Source organism: Hippocampus comes, unplaced genomic scaffold (assembly GCF_001891065.2).
Source record: "Hippocampus comes isolate QL1 unplaced genomic scaffold, H_comes_QL1_v1.1 scaffold96, whole genome shotgun sequence".
Taxonomy (NCBI): Eukaryota; Metazoa; Chordata; class Actinopteri; order Syngnathiformes; family Syngnathidae; genus Hippocampus; species Hippocampus comes.
The window spans coordinates 919,354-938,400 of NW_017806074.1; the positions used below are offsets into that span (position 1 = coordinate 919,354).

Here is a 19,047-nt window from a genome sequence, read left to right on the forward strand (position 1 = left end):
ATATATATAAAATAGTTTAGTTATTTTTTTAAGATTTCTTATTTAAAGCCACATTTTTGTTTGTCTCTGAAAGTAAACAACAACAAGTTGGACAATTGAGAGGAAGGTCATCTGTGTGTAAAATGTCAAGGGACTGGGGCTGATTTGTTTTTTTCTTACCTTCATTACAATGCTTAATTAGAAAGGGATAGAGTGATGGAAGAATAGTGTCAAAACAAGGTCAGCCTCGGGAGGCTGCTAATGATGAGCCACAAATGATGCTATCATGGGAGGTTCGTCGATGGCAAACAAGCAAATTCTCTGGACAACACCGGCAAAAGTGTCACCTTTAGTTTGCCCCCTGCAAATCGCAGGAAGTCGGTTTTATTTATATGATGCCAATTCACAACAGAAGAAAATCTCAAGGCTTTTTACTTTTATGGCAATCAAAGGAGCCACCGTTAGCACCTGCGCTCCACCCACCCATGAATTCTCACAAATAATGTTATCGCTAATAAACACACGGTCGAAAACATGACATCTTTGCAGAGATGTTGCTTAACAATGCCCTCCATGTGGATGCCATAATTGGATCGCCCACGAAGGAGGAGTAATTCACATTCACAGTCGATGACGGAGCTGGTTTTCTTTTAAATGTGTATCAATATCTGTATTGTGAATTACTGTCATCTCCTGCCACTATTTTTGTTTTTTTCAAGATAGTTTCAGAATTTCTGACTTCAATGATACGGTCGTCATCTGCATTCATTTGGCAAAAGATGTAGAGGTGTTAATTTATCGCGTTAATTGCAATTAATTAATTCCAGTCGCATTGAGTTGTTTTTTTTTTAATCGTGTTAATCTAAATTTAAATTTTTGCCTTTATTGTTTCTGAAGGTGGGTTGCCTTTTTCTCATAATCCTTGATATTTTTGATAATGTCTTGATATTTTTTCTTTGTCTTTCATTTTTTTTTTCAATCAACAAATCAATCAAATACATAAAAACTGCATGTTGCACATGTCGCACATTTGACGATAAAGTTGACTTGAACTTGAACTTGAAATAACCCAAGTAAGCATAAAATTGAGTTTTTAAATGGTGATTTTTATTTGTTAAGGGAAAAAAAAAAACGATTCAATGCTTCCTGGACCAGTGTAAAAAAGTACAATCATTTTTTATGCCGGAGATATTATGAACCATTCTTCTTCTTTGCACAATTGCTGTCAATCAGCAACACTGCATTTTAAGGCTATAACATTCTTGGAGCAACGGATAGCTGGGTAGATAACGAGACAGAATTTGTTTTCATCCTGTGAAGGAAAATAAATAGTACAGTATAATAAAAGAGTAACAACACTTCCTGAATGGGATTTTTTTTTTTTTTTAAATCATGAGTAGAACACATTACAATCCATTGTGCACTGAACACATATCAATACAAACACCAAACAACAATGTCATGTTAATAATCCAGAAAACCTTTGACATTATGAAATAAGTGTGACCGGTGAAATGCCAAATGTAATTTATTCGACAAATTAAATCCTGGCTTCATTTATTTTTTTTTTGACACGTTGAATTTCGAAATCCATTTATTTGATGTGGTGACGGAACAACTTCTTGATGTGTTTCCAGATTTCTTTCATCTTCACTCCATATATGATTGGATTGAGGAGAGGATTGTACACCACTATTTGCAACATCATGATCAGGCGAACCGTCTTCGGAAGCTCTGACCCCGCTTGGTCCACAATGACGTCGAACGCAGCCAAGCAAGAGAAGCAGATTAAAACCATCAGGTGAGGTAAACAGGTCTCGGCCGCCTTTTCCCAGGCTCCGCCGCAACGGCAATATGCCACGATAAATATTTTAACGTATGTGAAGAGGATGAACAAGACAGGGAGAATCACAATGCTGATGAAGACAAACACACCGTAAACGACCGTCGTTTCTGATCTCACGCACTGAAGCTTATTCACAGTGTTGTTACAGAAAATGCCCCCTGAAACAAACCTGCACAATTTTTGCTTTCCATTAATGTAAGTTCCCACAGCAACCTGGCAGCCGGGCAGAAACCAGGCCAAAGCCAAGAAGATGGTGACATTGGTTGTGCGCATGGTGGTTGCATATTGCAGAGGCTTGCAGATGGACACATACCTGTCGTAAGCCATGGCTGACAACAGAAAGAAGTCTGAAGCACCTAAAGCGTAGAAAAGGAACAACTGCAACATACAAGCGGAGTGTTGTAGAAAAAGAACAACTGCAGCAGACAAGCGGAGTGTGAAATGCTCTGCCGTTGAGACAAGACATCCACAATGAGTTTGGGGTAGATGGTGGTGCTGAACAAAAGCGAGTTGAGAGACAAAGCCGCGATGAAAATATACATGGGCTCGTGAAGGTTCCTGTGAATCCAGATGAGACAAATAATGGTGCCATTCGAGCATAGGATGAGAACGTAGAGCGTCAAAAAGAACACAAAGTAAACATATCGGTACTTATCCACATCGATATAGCCGCCAAGGCTTATTAGGACGTGAGTTCCGTTCATCGTGTTCCATTCATGTGCACACTGCACACCGGCGGTCAAGAATCGCAGTGTCAAGTCTTTTATGATGGTTGCTGAGCCTCCACGGATCTCATTAAGAGCCGCTGTCATGTCAACAAATTCCCCTAAGTCCTTTTGGCCTCCGTGTTTTTTGTGGGCCTGACCTGTCCACCACATGTGACAGGGTTAAACATTCGTTGGACGTGATTATGCCGAAGAGATGATGAGTCCAGAACATGATTTGACCCCAGTTTTTTCTCAGGTTCTTCCATTGTCATCAGTTCATATCACAACTTGTATGATCAAGTTGCACCATGAAGTCCAGGATACAGATGCTTTGTGTGTGTGACCTTTTGTGAACTTGAGATTGTACTGGAACATTTGATCTGTTACGTGATCCAGATTGACAGGTTGTATGCTTAAAGTAGAGCAGGAGAAACGTATCCGTGCTTTTCATCTCCAGCAGACTTGATTATTGTAACGCTCTTTGTATTGGTATCCTTCAAAAGAGCATCAAACAGCTGCAGCGCATTCAGAATGCCACATCTTGCTTTGTGATCAGATGAAAGAGATTACAAAGAGAGTACTCCAGTCTTGAAGTCTTGACACTGACTCCCGATCCACTGTAGGATAGATTTTAACATTCTGCTATTCGTCTATAAATCACTAAATGGTTTGGGTCCTGAAAAACAGAGGTGGTCATTTTAAAAAAAAATTTGCTGGTCCGTCATTCTTCATCTGTCAGCGGCCAGGATGCTCGGCCGTCATTCATCAGTCCGGCATTTTTCGTGACGAACAGAATTGTAATCGTCAGGCCGTCACTTAAGTCTGTCAGAAGTCCGTCGGTATGTCCGTTTTTTTTTTTTTTTTTAATTACTTCACATTTGGTCTTTAAGAGAGCCAAGACAGCAGTGTGGCACAGAACAGTCGCGAGTGGCACCAACGCTGGAAAATAAAGAAACGTAATTCATCCGAATGTTGAAAGCAAAATTTGCATTGTAACATTAAAATTTTGTAGCAGGGAAAAGGATAACGAGCTTACAGCAAGCGACCGGAAGAAGCATGAAACCCACCTGCGCAATTAACGGCCGGTAGAGGGGAAAAAAAAAAAAACATTCCCCTCCCCATACAAAAGTGAGACTTATACTTCGGATCCACTTTTACTCTAAAAACTACAGTGCTTGGTGATTTTCTTTCTCTTTTTTTTTTAAATTCATTCAAATTTGGCAGGCTTGTCACCCGTACTCTTCTCTGTGGCGTGTCAAATTTACAAGACATTTTTTTCCCACTTTACTGAGTCTTTAACGAGATAATTGAATGAAAAAGAAAAATAAGTGAGTACATTTTAACAAACCGATTTTCGTAGCAAAAACGACGAAAAATAATGAAACAAAAAAATACAACAATCTTGCTGATGTAAATAATTGGTGGTCTTGATTAAAGAATGGAGGGGGGCCATAGGTGGTCCACGGGCCACATTTTGACCAATCGCGTATGAGACACTGCTTGATGCTGCTAAACACCACCAGTCTCTTTCAGACTCTGTACTCAAGTGTGCAGATTGCTCCAGACATGTTTTACTAGTTCAAGTTGCTTGCGACAGGTTTACTGTTGATCAACCAGTCAGACAACATTATTGCGGGTTAACCAGCTACAAGGGCAAATTTGAAATTTGATTGGGTGAAAGAAACTGCGTCATAGCTAAAATAGTTGAAGTTCCTCTACATGGGCCAGCTGATTGCAAAGGCTTAAGGCCTTGGTTGGGTAGCCGCATCCGATGAGACGATTTAACAATTTCATGGAACCAAAAGGAGAATTGAGGTGGTAAAGGGCTGCTAATCAGTGACCCTTGCCTCGTAGTGCGTCGGCAAGCAGAGAAGGCCTCAGCGGCTGTGATGGCTTACCACTGCTGCTGCTAAGGGGCCAAGGGTTAAGAGCATGACGATTGTTATTCGCAGCATGCCTCAGGTGATTCTTTGGTGGCATCGTCCAGAGATTTGACTTGTTTGTCAGAAACAACCTCCCAAGAGCATGACAGTGACCACTGGATCATAATTAGCACCCCCCCCTGAGGCTGACCTTGTTATGACATGATCCTTACATCACTCTTTCCCTTCTAATTAACCCGTTGGCCTCTATGGGGGGGGGGGGGATTTGTGTCCACCCTGCTTCCCTTCTTTCAACCATTTTAGCTGCGTCAATGCAAATGTAATAAAACTTTCCAAAGGTGGGGATTCTTGTCTAATTTTGTTACTTCCCGTTTCGGCTATTTAAAATATACAGTACCGTATTACATAACGAGGGAATTTGCAAACTTGACAGCAAACTCCTTCCAAAGCTGAACATGCCTCTGTATGTCTGTACGCACATATTGTGACTTTTAGAAAAGCTCTGACCCATCAACAACTCATAGCGGGCTGTCGTCTATCAACCAATCAAACTTTTGACACATAAAAATGCAACTCAAAGTGCTGTACAATTAAAACTTTAAAATTACAACATACAGAGATACATATCCCCAAAAGCATGCCTATGCTTGCTCGCACACACACACACACACACACACACACACACACAAAAAAAAATATATATATATATAATGTAAACGATTATTTTCTCTAACGTCTATATATATATATATATATATATATATGAACTACACTAAAATAGACATAGCAAGGCACAGAGAAGCTATATGAGGAAAAGAGCACCCGAGGAAAGCTAATCCACACTGGCATGTGTGCTAAACTGGTTTGTCCTACCTAGATTCAGAGTTTGGCAGATAGTCAAAAGTTCTTCAAAACCAGATACTGTCCAGCCAAACACAAAATAGCGAGAGTGAAACACGTCGTATAACAGACCCAAACACATGCTTTGTCTCACAAACTCATAGGCGCATTGCTGCGAGCTTCATGTTTCGATAGAATACAAAGCATCGCAGGTGGGCTAACAAACATCATCGATGTTGCCGTGTCAACCTTGAAATACATATTGAAATGCAAACGGGGAAGGAAAATGGAAAGGAAGAAAAATCCAGAAGGAGGATATAGCCTCCAATACAATATTCACAGGCATATATCTTCTTCCTTGAGGAAAAATGACTTCTCGCTGCAGTTTTGCTGCGACATTCTGCTTTGTGTTTGTTTCCAATTAAATCCACACGTTTGATCGGCAGGAGGGCCAAGGTGCTCACGTCAAAGGCACAGAACACAAACTCAACTTTATTCTGAGAGTAAAAACACACACAGCTGTAACGAAGTGCTGTACTTCATAAAGATATCAATAAATTAATAGTCATTATATACAAAGTAATAATTTGAGGCCGTGACCAATCAAAGATTTATGTGGTAAAAGAAGCAAACAAAACAAAGAGTCATAAAAATTACAAAAGTCCGTATGATAATAATGTCCACAAACAAGCTGAAAGGAGAGCAAAATCCAACAAGGTCTGAGGAAGACATGCAGTTTGTTTCGCCTCAACGTACCGAATGTGAACCAAACTGTGACCTAAATGAGGGCGTGTAGCGAATTATGAATTTTTGGGGCACCATTACACCCCAGAGCGATGATACAAGTTTCAGCGTGATAACTGGCCCACGAAGGACCACCGTGACTTCCTGTGATGAAAACAAGTTTGACAGCCGCTCTTGTTCAACTGACCATGCCGCATGTGACAGACAGGTGATGCCACACAATCCCTCGAAGAAAGTGGAAAAAGCCTTGGAGCAGTTTGTTGACATGACAGCGACTCTTAATTAATGAGATCCATAGAGGCTGAGCAGCCATCATAAAAGACGTGATGCTCCGGCAACTGTTGACCGCCAGTGTGCAGTGCGCACGTGAATGGGGCACGATGAACGGAACACACATCTTGATAAGTCTTGGCGGCTATGTCGACGTGGATAAGTACAGATATGTTTACTTTGTACTCTTGTTGATGCTCTACGTTCTCATCCTCTGCTGTAATTGCACCATTATTTGTCTCATCTGGATTCACAGGAACCTTCACGAGCCCATGTATATTTTCATCGCGGCTTTGTCTCTTAACTCGCTTTTGTTCAGCACGGCTATCTACCCCAAACTGATTTTGGACGTCTTGTCTCACAGGCAGAGCGTTTCTCACTCCGCTTGTATGTTGCAGTATTTAATATTTTATTCACTAGCAGGTTCGGACTTCTTGCTTTTGTCGGCCATGGCTTTTGACAGGTATGTGTCCATCTGCAGGCCTCTGCATTATGCAGCCACCATGAGCACAACCAGTGTCGCCATCTTCTTGGCTGTGGCCTGGTTTCTACCTGCCTGCCACGTATTGGTGGCAACTGTCATCAGTGCAAAGCAAAAAATGTGCCGCTTTGTATTAGCGGGAATCTTTTGCAACAATTCTATCCAGAAACTTCACTGTGTGAAACCGATGTTTCTCACAGTGTGGGGTTTGTTTGTTCTCACAAATATTACTCTCATCCCTGTGCTGTTTATTCTCTTCACGTACATAAAGATATTCCTGGCGACCTATCACAGCTGCGGGGAAGTCCGGAAAAAAGCAGCAGAGACGTGTTTACCCCACCTGATGGTTTTAATCAGCTTCTCGTGTTTGTGTGGTTTTGACGTCATCATCGCACGACTGGAGTCGGATCTTTCAAAAACTGTGCGGCTTATTATGAGTCTTCAAATCGTGGTGTACAATCCTTTGTTCAATCCGATCATATATGGGGTGAAGATGAAAGAAATCTGGAAACACATCAGGCGATTGTTATTGTGCAGAACGCATCCAAGAAGTCAAATGTCTTTGTCAAAGTAGTCTTTTTTGCTGTTTGTTTCAATCTGTGAAACTGTGCTGATCCGACGTGTGTTGTTTACTGTTTTTGTCGAAAGGTTCAGAATAAATTGAATTGAGGATCATTCACTTGACACTATGATTTTATTTGTCATTTATGAAATTTCTTTTGTCCCCACAGGAAAGGAAAGTAAAATGTGGTTTATTTATATAAACTTTATTTATCCCTGTGGGACATTTCGCAGCGGAGGGCAACACAATTATTTCCATGAATTAGCAACCACTGGTTGCTCATTTTGTTTTTTTGTAGCATTTCATTAATTTCAATGATTCCATGAAGGATGGAGTTTATTACAAAGTGAAATTCTTTAAACACAATCTGGAATGTGTAACTCAAATCCATGAAGTCCAATAATTCAAATCCATCTTCACCTTTCGGTGCAAAGAGGAAGGTTTTCATCAGATGATGATGCTTATTTTTCCATACAAAATTAGTAAATACCTTATTAATGTCTGCCTGCAGAATCACTCACATCAAGGGGGAGAGATGGGAACACAATTCTGTACTGCAAAAGACTCTTCACAAAATTGATAAATGTCATTGAATCCATGTATGCTGTACTGTTATTATTATATTATTAATGTTGTTAATTTTGTTTTAATATTGGTATACTGTATTCTGTAATCTGGGGGAGAAGCTCGGTTATTGGCGCTCCTTAATGTTCAAACAAACACGGAGATATCAAACACACTTCTGAAGAGATTTGGCTTTTTTTCTTTTTTTTTTTTTCAAGGATTTTATTTGCACTAAACAACAAACAATATACCAGTATTATATATTAATATTCAAATTTAACAATGCAGTATACAGTAATATCAGTAAATCGATTGACTTAGTTACATCTGTTTGTTTTGTTACTGAGTTACATCTGTGATTTCACCATCAAACAAATGTATCTCAAAATAAAATACATTAACTGTGAAAAGAAAATTCGGGAGACAGGAAAGAAGGTGCTCGGTGTGGCCTCAGGACAGAGAAAGGTGGACAAAGAGACTTGGTGGTGGAATGTTGAGGTTCAGGAAAGTGTACAGAGGAAGAAATTAGCGAAGAAGCGATGGGATAGTGAGAGAACAGAAGAGAACAGGCTGGAGTACAAGAAGATGACAAGGTAAGTGAATAGAGAAGTGGCCAAGGCCAAACAAAAGGCATATGAGGAGTTATACGAGAGGTTAGACACAAAGGAAGGTGAAAAAGAATTGTACAGGTTGGCGAGACAGAGAAATCAGGCTGGGAAGGATGTACAGCAGGTGAGGTTGATTAAAGACAGAGAGGGAAATGTCATTTAAAACATATTTTGATATTTTTCAACAAAGCTTTTATTGGGGAAAAAAGTATTCAAGAGTTCCAACAGCTTACTGCTTTTTTTTGGGTTGTAAGATATGCCTTTCCGGAGAAGACCCGATACGAAAACGGTGACGTCACGACTGTACGTACCACTGGATGACACCAAGGGGGAAGTAATGACAATACGCTGATTAAATAGCTCGCGTTTCGTTCCTTAATTCAAATGATTCAGCACAACACATTTGAAATTGTATTACAGAAACCTAAAGGGACTCAAGATGTCTTGATAAGTAGCGAACAAAAAGCTAGTAAAGACTCAACTGTAATTACATCCACCCCCTCGTGAGGAAAGCCCGGATGTTCGGAGAGAGGCGCCTTTTCTGAGCACTTGTCATAAAACAGTAACACATCATCCCTTGATTGAATTTGCTTCGTTGTTGTTGAGTGATAATTGGAAAAAAAAAAGCACACAGTGTGACAACTGCAAATCATTTGTATACAGTGTCCCACGTTTCACCATGGCCTCAAAAAAGAAGCGAACGCCGAACGTGCAGAACGATAGCTGGGTTGTTATTGCTGCAGGTAACCACTGTCTTCACTAGGCCCGGCGAAGCTAGCTTAACACACGGTGCCTTTCGTAGCGTAAACTACTTGACGGTTTGTTCGGTTGCTAGCACGCTAGCGCACCACGGAGGCGTCGCTGCTTTCAAAGATTTCCGAGACTTGTCGAGCACTTATCCTTTTTTAGTTTGTCTTAGTACGATGTTTGCATGAAGCGTTTAACTGTCACCTACCGCTGCTTTCAAATATTTCCGAGACTTGTCGAGCATTTATCCTTTTTTAGTTTGGCTTCGTACGATGTTTGCATGAAGCGTTTAACTGTCACCTACCTGACTTTGCCTGGAGACTCCGCTGTAGACAGCCAGAGGAAGGACAATGACCCGACATTTGTGAGGCTACGGAATCCAGCCACAGGTAGAACTTCCAGTCCCATCTGCACGGTCTGGCCACTCAACTGTACTCCCGCTCTCTATTGATATAATGGGAAACAAGTCCTACTTACTAAGAGTATGGTCGAAGTGTTATTACGGTAAAAAAAAAAAAAAAATTTAAAGGACTTTTTTTTTTTTGTCTTTGTCTTGTTTATGCAGATGCAGCTTCCCTCTACATGCTGAGCGGCGGCGGTGGCAACTTGCAACTATACGAGGTCAAAGCATTTGAAGAAGACTTCCGGTCCTGGTTTGTTGGGCAGACAGTGCAGAGAGGTCATTGTTTTGATCAAGTCTGATAGAAATCTATTCATGATTATGTATTCGTTGTCAATGTTCAGTGTCTTCAGCTGCTCCTGTTTTTACACAGATGGGAGGCTTCTATTTGTCACGCAGATGGATCCGCTTTTTCTCATGTTGCCTTACTTGATCAAATCTGGAAAAGAAGTAAGAGATCATTCACCTTAATCCAGTAAATCCCTGTTTGCCGTGGCACATTATTGTTGTGTGGGAAATAATCACATGTTCAGTTATATTTAATTTCATTGGTCTGGAAGTTCAACGCATGCCTGTGTAACATTTGTTGAAAGTACATTTGTTGAAGGTGCATAAACTTGCATATCCACTTTTCTGACATTTTTGTTTGGTGGCGTGCTTTGAAATTCTTTTCTCATGTAAAATGTGGGCTCAATCAATGTTTGGAACCACAGCCTTAATCACGCATACAAGCATCTACATCAGGGGTGCTTAACCTACGGCCGACTGGCTATATGGGTCTGCTTTGCAATTCTATAGACAAGTAAATTCTGAAAAAAACTCCCAAAATTATTATATCATCATAAGACATAATAAAACATGTTCAATCATTGCATCTTACTTTTTTTCCCCCGACTTTACCATGGCTCTGGCATGGCCCCCTGGTGTAGATTGACCACAACCATCTTTCACTTAAGCTGTAGTGTGACGCAAGGTGTTGTTTTTGTTGAAAGCAAAGGTTATGTCTTGATTTATTTAGTGTCTTGACTGTCCTTCACCTCACACATCTGTTTGTTGCCCTCTTACCAGCCTTGTGAATCACTTTACAGTCCAGAAAGACTATAAATAAACGCCTCCCTTAATGATGCCCTCTGGTGTGCATGTTAGGGCAAGTTCCAGCGGCTGGATCAAATGGTAATGGACGAAGAGTTTCCGGCGTGTAGCGGGTTGCTGAGCTGCACTCGTTCCTTGGCCTCCATGCATCACATTGCGGATGAAAAAGGTTAGCAGCTAATATGCTCAAGGTTGCCGATATAGAAAAACAGGGGCCTCACTTTTGTTTTCTTGCTAGAGGTGGGAAGCCATAAGTTTCACCGATACAGTCAAGAAAAAACAATGGCTTGGTTAAAGAAGAAGGTATATCCTCTATTCAGAAACAGTCCATCTTGTAATGAAAATTCCTGTTGAATTCATGTTTGTTTGTGTTTTTTTTCCCCCATGTTGCTGTAGGTGGAGAAAACTGTCCTTGTGCTGAAGAAGAAGAACATCTCTGTGGGGGAGGGAGTCAAATCCTCCTCATATATCCGAGTCAAGCTGGAGTCAGATTCAAGCAAGGGTATCATTCTTTCTCCTCTTAAAATGACATTAAATGGCGGGCCCTATCAAGACGAGCAATTTGGATTCAGCTCAGTTTTTTTTCAGGTTTTCCTCTCCGATTAGATTATTTCAGAGGTCCTTGTAGTACTCTTGCGGGTCCAATAGATGGTGGCAGCAGCATATCTTATCTGTCACAAAGTATTGACAACCGTTTCATTCAACCCTGTTGTAATGATTATGGTTTGGTTGCATCCCCACTTCAGAGGACTACCTTGGCTACGCCCATGGCCTCATATCGGAATACATCAACAAAGACCTGAGCAAGGACCTCCGCCATCACCTGCAGTATGTTTGCATGCACGTACACAAATTTTCAGTCTTGCCAAGTCTTTATGAATGTGCATTTCAATGAGGCCCGTTTTGTCGCCACGCAGGTTACCAGAGCTCACGAGTCCAAAGGAGACCGAACCAGCTTCAAAGGTGCAGTATCTTGCGTTTTCATGCAAATCAAACAGACTTGTCTTGTCGTGTTTGCTGTCACACCAAATTGAGATCATTGCGAGAGATTATTAATAATCAATAATTATTGATTTTATTTATTCATTCATTTTTACCAGTTACAATAAGAAAACAATGACATTGATTCAAGATGAAATAAAATAGACGTATCCAGAAGAAAGTACCGTTCAAAATATCTGGTCGGAAAAATATATATATATATTTTTTCAGGAATATAGACCATTTTTGTGTACAATGTAACGTAGTGTAATGTGCAACGTTGTTTCCATCCATACTCCTCTCGCAGTGCCATAAATGCGGAAGATTGTACCCCAAAGTCGGAACGTTGATACACAGTGACATAAACCTTCCTTCGTTGTTCATACAATTTAAGGGTGGCGAACTAATTCTTGATTGGAGTACACGTTTTGCAGTTGACCAATCGTCTGAGGACTACTTTATCTTCTTAGTGGGCTCATAATTGCCTTAGTACATTTCTTGTTTTACTTGCCTGGTTAATTTGTGACTTCAGCGCAATGCTGAGGCTCGGAGCTAGCTAACATCCGCACTACACTTCCCATCCAAAGGCGTTTAATTGTGTTAGCTTGCAATATCATCTTACATGTTTTGATATCATGTGATGGCAAGAGTTGAACTGAGGTGACATTTATTTGAACAAAGTTAAGCCAGTTTATTGGAAGAGGAAATTCATCTTGAGTGGATATCACAGCCATGGCCATACTTATCCATTCCAACAAATTCTCCTTAAATCTTACTTCCGTGTGTTTGATTCAGCTTTAATGTTGATTTTCTGGTTGTGTTCATAGACCCCATAGACACTGTCCACATTCTATAACACATTTGTTTTCCTGATCACCAGAAGCGGAAACTGTCGGACAAGCCGGTGGAGGCGTTAGACGACTATACCAAATTCAACAGTGGAGATTTTGCTCGCAAAGTGAGTGTCAGTGCTTGAGACCGCGATTCGGTCATGACAGTAGGACTGTGTTTGTCATCTTACATTCAAGCTCATTCAACCTCGAGAGATTGTGTTTGTGTCCTTCTCGTTTCTTTGAGCGGAAGGTCAGACAACACGTTCGACGTTTTCTTCGTCTCTTTGCAGCCGCCCAAGAAGATGACAGCCGCGCAGAAGAACCTGGCAAAGGTGGACAAGAGTGGCATGAAGACAATGTCGTCCTTCTTTAGCCTCAAAGTGAAAGCGGAAAAGAAATGATGGTTTGTCCCCTCTGTGCTTACTTTTGTACACGACATTTTTGTAATAAAGCAAAGAAAAACACTTTCGGGAGGTACTTTCACCTCTTCAGCTGAGGGTCAGAGTCAAATTTTTGCCATTCCCAGCCAACTTGCAAACCACTTTTACAGTATCATTTAAAAATACACTTTGGTACTAGCGTTCAATAGCAGAGCAAAAACAATGTCGATTTTGCACACTGTCCTAGTACAAATTGGCTGAGTAGTAATTCTCGACACATGGTCATTAATGTGTTCATTTGTGCAAATCCGAGCACTGTTGCTAACCCACGCAGCAGCTCCTACTGATTCTTCATCCCACGTTCCAAAAACAATCTAAGATCAATTGAAGGCTCCAAATTGTCCATCGCTGTGAATATAAATAAATGGTTGTCTGTCTACTTGCGCCCCGCGACTGGTTGGCGACAAGTGCGAGGTTTCCAAAGTGCGCTCAACCGTCACCCTAATGAGGACAAGGACTTTAGATGATGGATAATTTTCTCACTGCTAACAGTTGTCACCAAGGATGCTGTGTCATGTTATGTGCAGTATTCAAGGCTATGTTAGTTGGTTGTCTGTTTAAAAGAATGATGAAGTCCCCATTTATTGTCGCCGCGGTTTAAGTTTTTGGGCCAATGACAAACCCGTCGCTTTTATGCTGCCCTTCATGATGGTGGTCTGTACTGATTGAGGGCACTTGTGTATTTTATTTTTTTATGCCTCACTCACATATCTTTTCTCTTCTCTTTTCAGCGCACTTAATAGAGAATATAACCCTGAATATATGAATTGGACAGGTTCACTAGTTTGGATGCAAGTTACAAGGATGATTTTATATATATATACCGTACATATATATATATATATTAAGAGACTAAATAATAACCTGAGCTGCTTGCCAAGTGTAAAGGCCTTGAACTCTTGGTGAAGCAGCCTTGAAAACATTCGGCTTCGAGACAGTCTTGTTGCTGGAGGAGCTATTGTTGCGGTTGCCTTTGATGCCTTTCAAAAATGCACTCAGTCTAAATCCCTTCATAACTTATTTTATTTTTTCCACTTCAGAAAAAAAAAAGTTTTTAACAAGGGGCTCAGAGTTGCTGGATGGGAAAAAAAAATCAATTCTCAGATCATAGATGTGTTCGCTTGCTTTGACGCTTCATTCGGTACAATATTCTGACATCCAATAACAAAAACACCGTCAGAGTGGTTTTCATCACCTCTGCCATGCACAAGGCAGCAGGTTTGGTTGTCAGGATATGTGTAGATTCAAAACTGAACAAACACTATTTATAGTTAAAAAAAAAAAAGAGACTGGTGGAACCAGAGATTTACCATAATAAGGTAAATCAATTTTCAACATCTTTTAAAGTAGAGGTTTTGAAATATTTCCTGTACATTACCATTATAAATTCAATGTATTCCTAAAAGAAAAACTTGTAAACGTCATCACTCGATTCTGCAAAAAGTACCGGTACTTTAAATGGCTCATATATAGTAAATTAAATGTAAATGCCAAGCTGTGGTGCTTTGTAATAAACAACATGAAACATATTTTACCCAATTTTTTTGGACTACAAGTCACACTTATTTCATAATTTATCTGTAGCTGCGATTTCTATTATATTAATATTTTATGAGTGAGTATATTAATATTAAAGCTTGGACACCCAAAATTCCCTTTTCCTGATCGTGTTGACTTTCTATACATGACTACCACCTTGTGTCCACCAGCGGTAATGCACCAAAAGTATTCGCCCACTGCCACATTGCGACACGGCATTCGAGTAAAGGTAAGACATTTTCAACAACAAAGAAAAACTTTTCCATCGGCAAAAACTGAGGTTTAGTTTCTTATTTGCGACCGTCAACACAGGCGTATTCGGAAATTCACTTATTAATTTCAGAATGCAGACAAACTAATAAGCAGCTCATGCTTCAACATCTACTGGCTGATGCACTGGCACGACAAACGTATTCACTATTAGGGAACGGGGATTTTGGGGACAAGTCCGAGCTCCACCCTTGATCTCATTTTTTGTCAAATACTTCCCCCAAAATGCAAATTCTACTCTGGCTCGAGATGTTTTTTTTTTCATGATTCCTTTTTTTGACTGGTGCGACTGGTCCGAAAAATACGGTACATTTTTTTTTTTTACCAAATGGCCCCTGAAATACATTATTGTCACAGAGTCAAATCGAATTTTGAGTGTCCGCCTTGTCTTAGAATATTAAAAATGGTTACAACTTGCATTGGCGCTACATGAACTAATAACCCACTGCATCCAGCAGAGGGAGCTGTGAAGTTGCTACTGTGACACCGTCTGTTTTTTTTTATGCTCAATACGGCCACCAACAATCAAACAAGTCAGACGTTAATATTTGGTCCGAGTTCCATTCTACTAGTAACAGTTTTCCGCGATGGCGCCGGCACTTGAGTTCATTTAAAAAGAAAACGTTCTCTTACCATTCAAATGAGTGTCAATCCTAATTGTCTTGAGCAATTTCAGGACTTTTTGGACTTGAAGCGAAGTGTCTGCAGGGCGCTCTCCACCACTTTGGGCAAATGGATGGGGTTCCTCTGCAGGCGCAACCTACTGCTGGTTGACCCGCTCTTGTTTTTCTGGAGTTTTTTTTTGTTGGCATGGACATGAACCTCCTCCTGCTGACTGTTGGTGTCACCTACCACCCGAGGAACCCTCAAGACCCAGTTGGAGTGGAGGTCATGTTCTGCTGAGCTAGATGCCACTGTGTGGGGAGACAGAGTAAAATTTACCGTCAACAACAATCATTTTAGCATAACGCACTGTTTGTTTTCTTTTGTATTTAAAAAGAAAATTCATAAATGATGTCCATTGCTCCATATTGACTTACCTCTTTATGACTTTATAGGTCAAGGAACCATATTTTGCAACCTAAAGCTGAGTCAAAATAGAGGCCTCACATGAAGTCAAGAGACCCATGTAATTTATCCCAAGACAATCAAAAGAAATTGAAAAATTCACTGGAAGAAAAAAATATTAAAACTGGTATGTCTTTTGGGTCGTATTTTTTTTTTAAATGAGCGAGACTCAAAGAACTGAGACTTCTATGTACACAAAAGGGCCAAGTATTGTTAACACAGCTAACTAAATATATTTTAAGACACATGAGAATTGTTTGACCAGATGCAAAAATTGAATTATTATCTCATTTACTTAAAAAATAGCTTTGCAGTTTGCGTCCAATCAGACTTTGTAAAAATGAATGCATTATTTTTAATCTAAAGTTTTAATTCACTCGTTGTTGCTCTGGTTCTCTCTCCTTATTTGGGCTGGGCGCTGGCAGGAAATTTTATATTTATTTTTACACGGTTGACATCACCACCAAGCCTGCTGTTTTGATTACACTGATAAAGACGTAATTTCTCCCACGCCGACGGCAGAGCACTGGAAATGTCAAGGTCACATTTGATTAAACACCCACAGTGAGACGATACGGCGCACTGAACAGCCACTTTAGATGAAAACCTTGCACTACAGGACGCGCATAATTCAATTTGCACCATCAACCCTTGATTAAAATGGCATAATTTACAACACTCTCCATCCCAAGACAAAGTAATATCACTCAACCTTTTGCTCACATATTTCATGGCACCTGTAATTCAACATTATGTACCCTGAAAACAAAAAAAAAAACACCTGTTCACTTTCTCACAAGATATGACAGCCTCTGGTCACAACATTAGGTACGCCGCATCGAAGATAAAAGCCGAACACATTTCTTGATATGATGCGGTGCATGCAGTTCCACACCACTCGTGACAATAATATACAAATCGTAGTGAGAGTAATAGTGAAACTTAAGACTGCCCATGTGTTTTTGACGGCATTATTGGATGTAAAGTGGCCCATGATCTTTTTATACTTTTCACTGCACTGAAGGTAATATAAGTGCAGTTTTTTGAGATCGTCATTACCGCATGGTCTCTACTCATCAATTGAAAACTTGTCACCTTTTGCAGATTAACAAATCTAGAAATCCAGGTATAAATCTGTAAATGAAATAAATTGTCACTCCTCTCAATATTAATCTGCACTAAAATCACATGACGGTGATCACTGAAGGAATACGTCACCTATAAAGTCCACGTCGTCATGGCCGTCATCCAAGTAAGGTTTACGCTGAGGTTCACTGTCACAGCTCGCAATCACCTCATCTAGAAATTGCAGCGTGTCTTCCACGGTGGGCACGGGCGGTGCCGAGGGAGTGGCTCGAGAGACCTATAAACAGGCACAAAACACAGTTATGTTGCTTATTTGGAATATTGGGGCTTCACTTTTTGAGGTTCGGAGTTGGAAACATGGCCGCCGGTGACTTCAGTTCTTGCGACGGTGAGCATTACGTGCCCAGGTTATTTTTAGATAACCGCGTTTCCTGCATTGTTTTCAATTACATTTGATTTAGGGGTGACACGGCTGTTTTTGTTCTGGATCCAAAAAAAGTGGAAGCTTACTGTGTTTTTTGGCCGTGCCGGAAGCGGCTCGTTCTTCTCGGAGGACACCGCGGCTTTGACGTCGGCATTGTTCAAGTCGCTCACACTCTTTGTGTAGCGCCGCCGCAGAGCCACCAGCGCTCGCAGATACTCCAGACAGTTCTGCTCGTGGGAGTGAAGCCACACGCGGTCCTCTTGCCTGTGGTAGTAGTACAAAGTGGATTCCACACTCAGGGTGCTCTTGCTTCGTTTCAACGTGGCGCCTTCACAAGACCGCGTCCTCTCTCCCACAACCAGCACGGAGGTGCTGCGGACCAGCTTGACTGTGCAGGCGCTGTGGTACTCCGGCCCGAACTCATCTCGCTCTCTTTCCCAGTGATGATTGGAACGGAACGCATGGGCGATCTTCCTAAACATCCCTCTAAACAATCAAACGCTCGCCTCTGAGGTCCATATTCCTCTCTCACGAGCGAACTGAAGCAACCGCCTGACTCACATAGAAGCGAGGCCGTCCATGAGGTCGGATGGTCGCTGGTTCAACCTGATCTCACCGGCAATGTTATCAGTCGCTGCTTGGCAACATGGAGGCCTCTGTAAGACAACACTACTGAGCGGCAAAGCCCGGTTCAGGTGTCCTGACCCAGTAACTGTCACTCTCGCTGAGGCTTATCTAAGCTACTGCCCTGAAAAATCATTCAGCAAGATATTTTGATCAACATTTTGTGGGGGGAAAAATATCTGCATTTTACCACATCATGCCAAGGATTGATCCACCCGATTCAAACGATCGTTATCAAGCTCAATGCAGAAGCCTGATAACGATCCTGATCAGTTGAATCAGGTGTGCCGAAGGAAGGAGACATCGAAAACGTGGATAGGGGCACTCGAAGACTACCGTTGGTGACCCCGGATCAAAAGGATTCATTTCACATTTGTTTTTAGCGTGAGCATGTCAACCATAAATTGAAACCAAATACACCGAAAGACGTACAATTTGGAGTTCAGACAGAATGCTCTGTTAAAATGATCAAATCAAACTCAACTTTTGAGTTCACACTTCACCCGGGTGAGCGTCAAAGATTAGAATTTTACTTTCTAAGATTCTTCAATGCAGTCAGGGGGCTGTCAAATTTGGAGAAAAAAAAATTGTCCTGAATAAATGGAAGCAAAGGCAAAACTCATTTAGGTTTTCATGTTGACATGATGCAAATTTCATCCGCTCAGACACGACAAGGTTTCTCGGGGAGGAAATGTCCTCTTGTGGTTCCAGAACGAAAGTTGCACTTCTGCTTGACTAAACTTGACACGAACAGTGGCGCAAATGCATCTGATTACAATCTGTAAAACTGCATTGAGTAGTTCTCAGCTGTAATTTCGAACTAATGAGACTTTGGGTTTTTTTTTGGTGGCACTTTAGAGTACAAAATTAGACCAGTGAATCAACAGTCATATAAGGAAGGTTCTTATCCGTTCGATGATTGAATATAATACGATCAACGCTTTTAGGAGTGCAACCAACTGCCAATCAGTGGATGAGATAATGGGATTAAAATATCTGAATACATTCAATGGAATTTTCACAATCATTAAAATTGCTTCTAAATGTGGACGCAGTTTG

General features: G+C 40.9%; 4 protein-coding genes across 4 annotated transcripts; 2 read left to right on the plus strand and 2 right to left on the minus strand.

The window, feature by feature from the left end:
- Nucleotides 1–1,534: 1,534 nt before the first annotated feature.
- LOC109530572 (olfactory receptor 13C4-like) lies at nucleotides 1,535–3,213 on the minus strand. Its single transcript, XM_019894410.1, has 2 exons — nucleotides 2,250–3,213; nucleotides 1,535–2,211 (listed from the first exon to the last, which is right to left on the minus strand). The coding sequence occupies exons 1-2, from the start codon at nucleotides 2,701–2,703 to the stop codon at nucleotides 1,574–1,576; spliced, it is 1,092 nt and encodes a 363-aa protein (XP_019749969.1). The 5' UTR covers nucleotides 2,704–3,213; the 3' UTR covers nucleotides 1,535–1,573.
- Nucleotides 3,214–5,941: 2,728 nt separating this feature from the next.
- Nucleotides 5,942–8,805, plus strand: LOC109530588 (olfactory receptor 6N2-like). The gene is made up of 2 exons (XM_019894428.1): nucleotides 5,942–7,260; nucleotides 8,661–8,805. The coding sequence occupies exons 1-2, from the start codon at nucleotides 6,326–6,328 to the stop codon at nucleotides 8,803–8,805; spliced, it is 1,080 nt and encodes a 359-aa protein (XP_019749987.1). The 5' UTR covers nucleotides 5,942–6,325.
- A 208-nt stretch (nucleotides 8,806–9,013) lies between these two features.
- Nucleotides 9,014–13,001, plus strand: rnaseh2b (ribonuclease H2, subunit B). Its single transcript, XM_019894576.1, has 11 exons — nucleotides 9,014–9,227; nucleotides 9,552–9,620; nucleotides 9,797–9,910; nucleotides 10,005–10,081; nucleotides 10,778–10,892; nucleotides 10,962–11,026; nucleotides 11,120–11,225; nucleotides 11,470–11,551; nucleotides 11,641–11,686; nucleotides 12,585–12,662; nucleotides 12,828–13,001. Exons 1-11 carry the CDS (start codon nucleotides 9,164–9,166, stop codon nucleotides 12,936–12,938), a joined length of 927 nt encoding a protein of 308 aa, XP_019750135.1. The 5' UTR covers nucleotides 9,014–9,163; the 3' UTR covers nucleotides 12,939–13,001.
- A 2,088-nt stretch (nucleotides 13,002–15,089) lies between these two features.
- Nucleotides 15,090–18,240, minus strand: c9h13orf42 (chromosome 9 C13orf42 homolog). The gene is made up of 3 exons (XM_019894415.1): nucleotides 17,451–18,240; nucleotides 17,073–17,217; nucleotides 15,090–15,700 (listed from the first exon to the last, which is right to left on the minus strand). Exons 1-3 carry the CDS (start codon nucleotides 17,844–17,846, stop codon nucleotides 15,459–15,461), a joined length of 783 nt encoding a protein of 260 aa, XP_019749974.1. The 5' UTR covers nucleotides 17,847–18,240; the 3' UTR covers nucleotides 15,090–15,458.
- Nucleotides 18,241–19,047: the final 807 nt, after the last annotated feature.

Bases quoted from the DNA above. Each gene is read 5' to 3' on its own strand.
- LOC109530572 (XM_019894410.1), bottom strand. From the start codon at position 2,703: ATGTGGTGGACAGGTCAGGCCCACAAAAAACACGGAGGCCAAAAGGAC. The intron at 2,212-2,249 runs TGCTGCAGTTGT...ACTCCGCTTGTA, and splicing joins CATTTCACACTCCGCTTGTC to TGTTGCAGTTGTTCCTTTTC.
- LOC109530588 (XM_019894428.1), top strand. From the start codon at position 6,326: ATGCTCCGGCAACTGTTGACCGCCAGTGTGCAGTGCGCACGTGAATGG. The intron at 7,261-8,660 runs ACACATCAGGCG...ACATATTTTGAT, and splicing joins AAGATGAAAGAAATCTGGAA to ATTTTTCAACAAAGCTTTTA.
- rnaseh2b (XM_019894576.1), top strand. From the start codon at position 9,164: ATGGCCTCAAAAAAGAAGCGAACGCCGAACGTGCAGAACGATAGCTGG. The intron at 11,687-12,584 runs GTGCAGTATCTT...CCTGATCACCAG, and splicing joins AGACCGAACCAGCTTCAAAG to AAGCGGAAACTGTCGGACAA. The intron at 12,663-12,827 runs GTGAGTGTCAGT...GTCTCTTTGCAG, and splicing joins GTGGAGATTTTGCTCGCAAA to CCGCCCAAGAAGATGACAGC.
- c9h13orf42 (XM_019894415.1), bottom strand. From the start codon at position 17,846: ATGTTTAGGAAGATCGCCCATGCGTTCCGTTCCAATCATCACTGGGAA. The intron at 17,218-17,450 runs GTAAGCTTCCAC...GCCTGTTTATAG, and splicing joins CGGCACGGCCAAAAAACACA to GTCTCTCGAGCCACTCCCTC. The intron at 15,701-17,072 runs GTGACGTATTCC...CTCCCCACACAG, and splicing joins TGACGACGTGGACTTTATAG to TGGCATCTAGCTCAGCAGAA.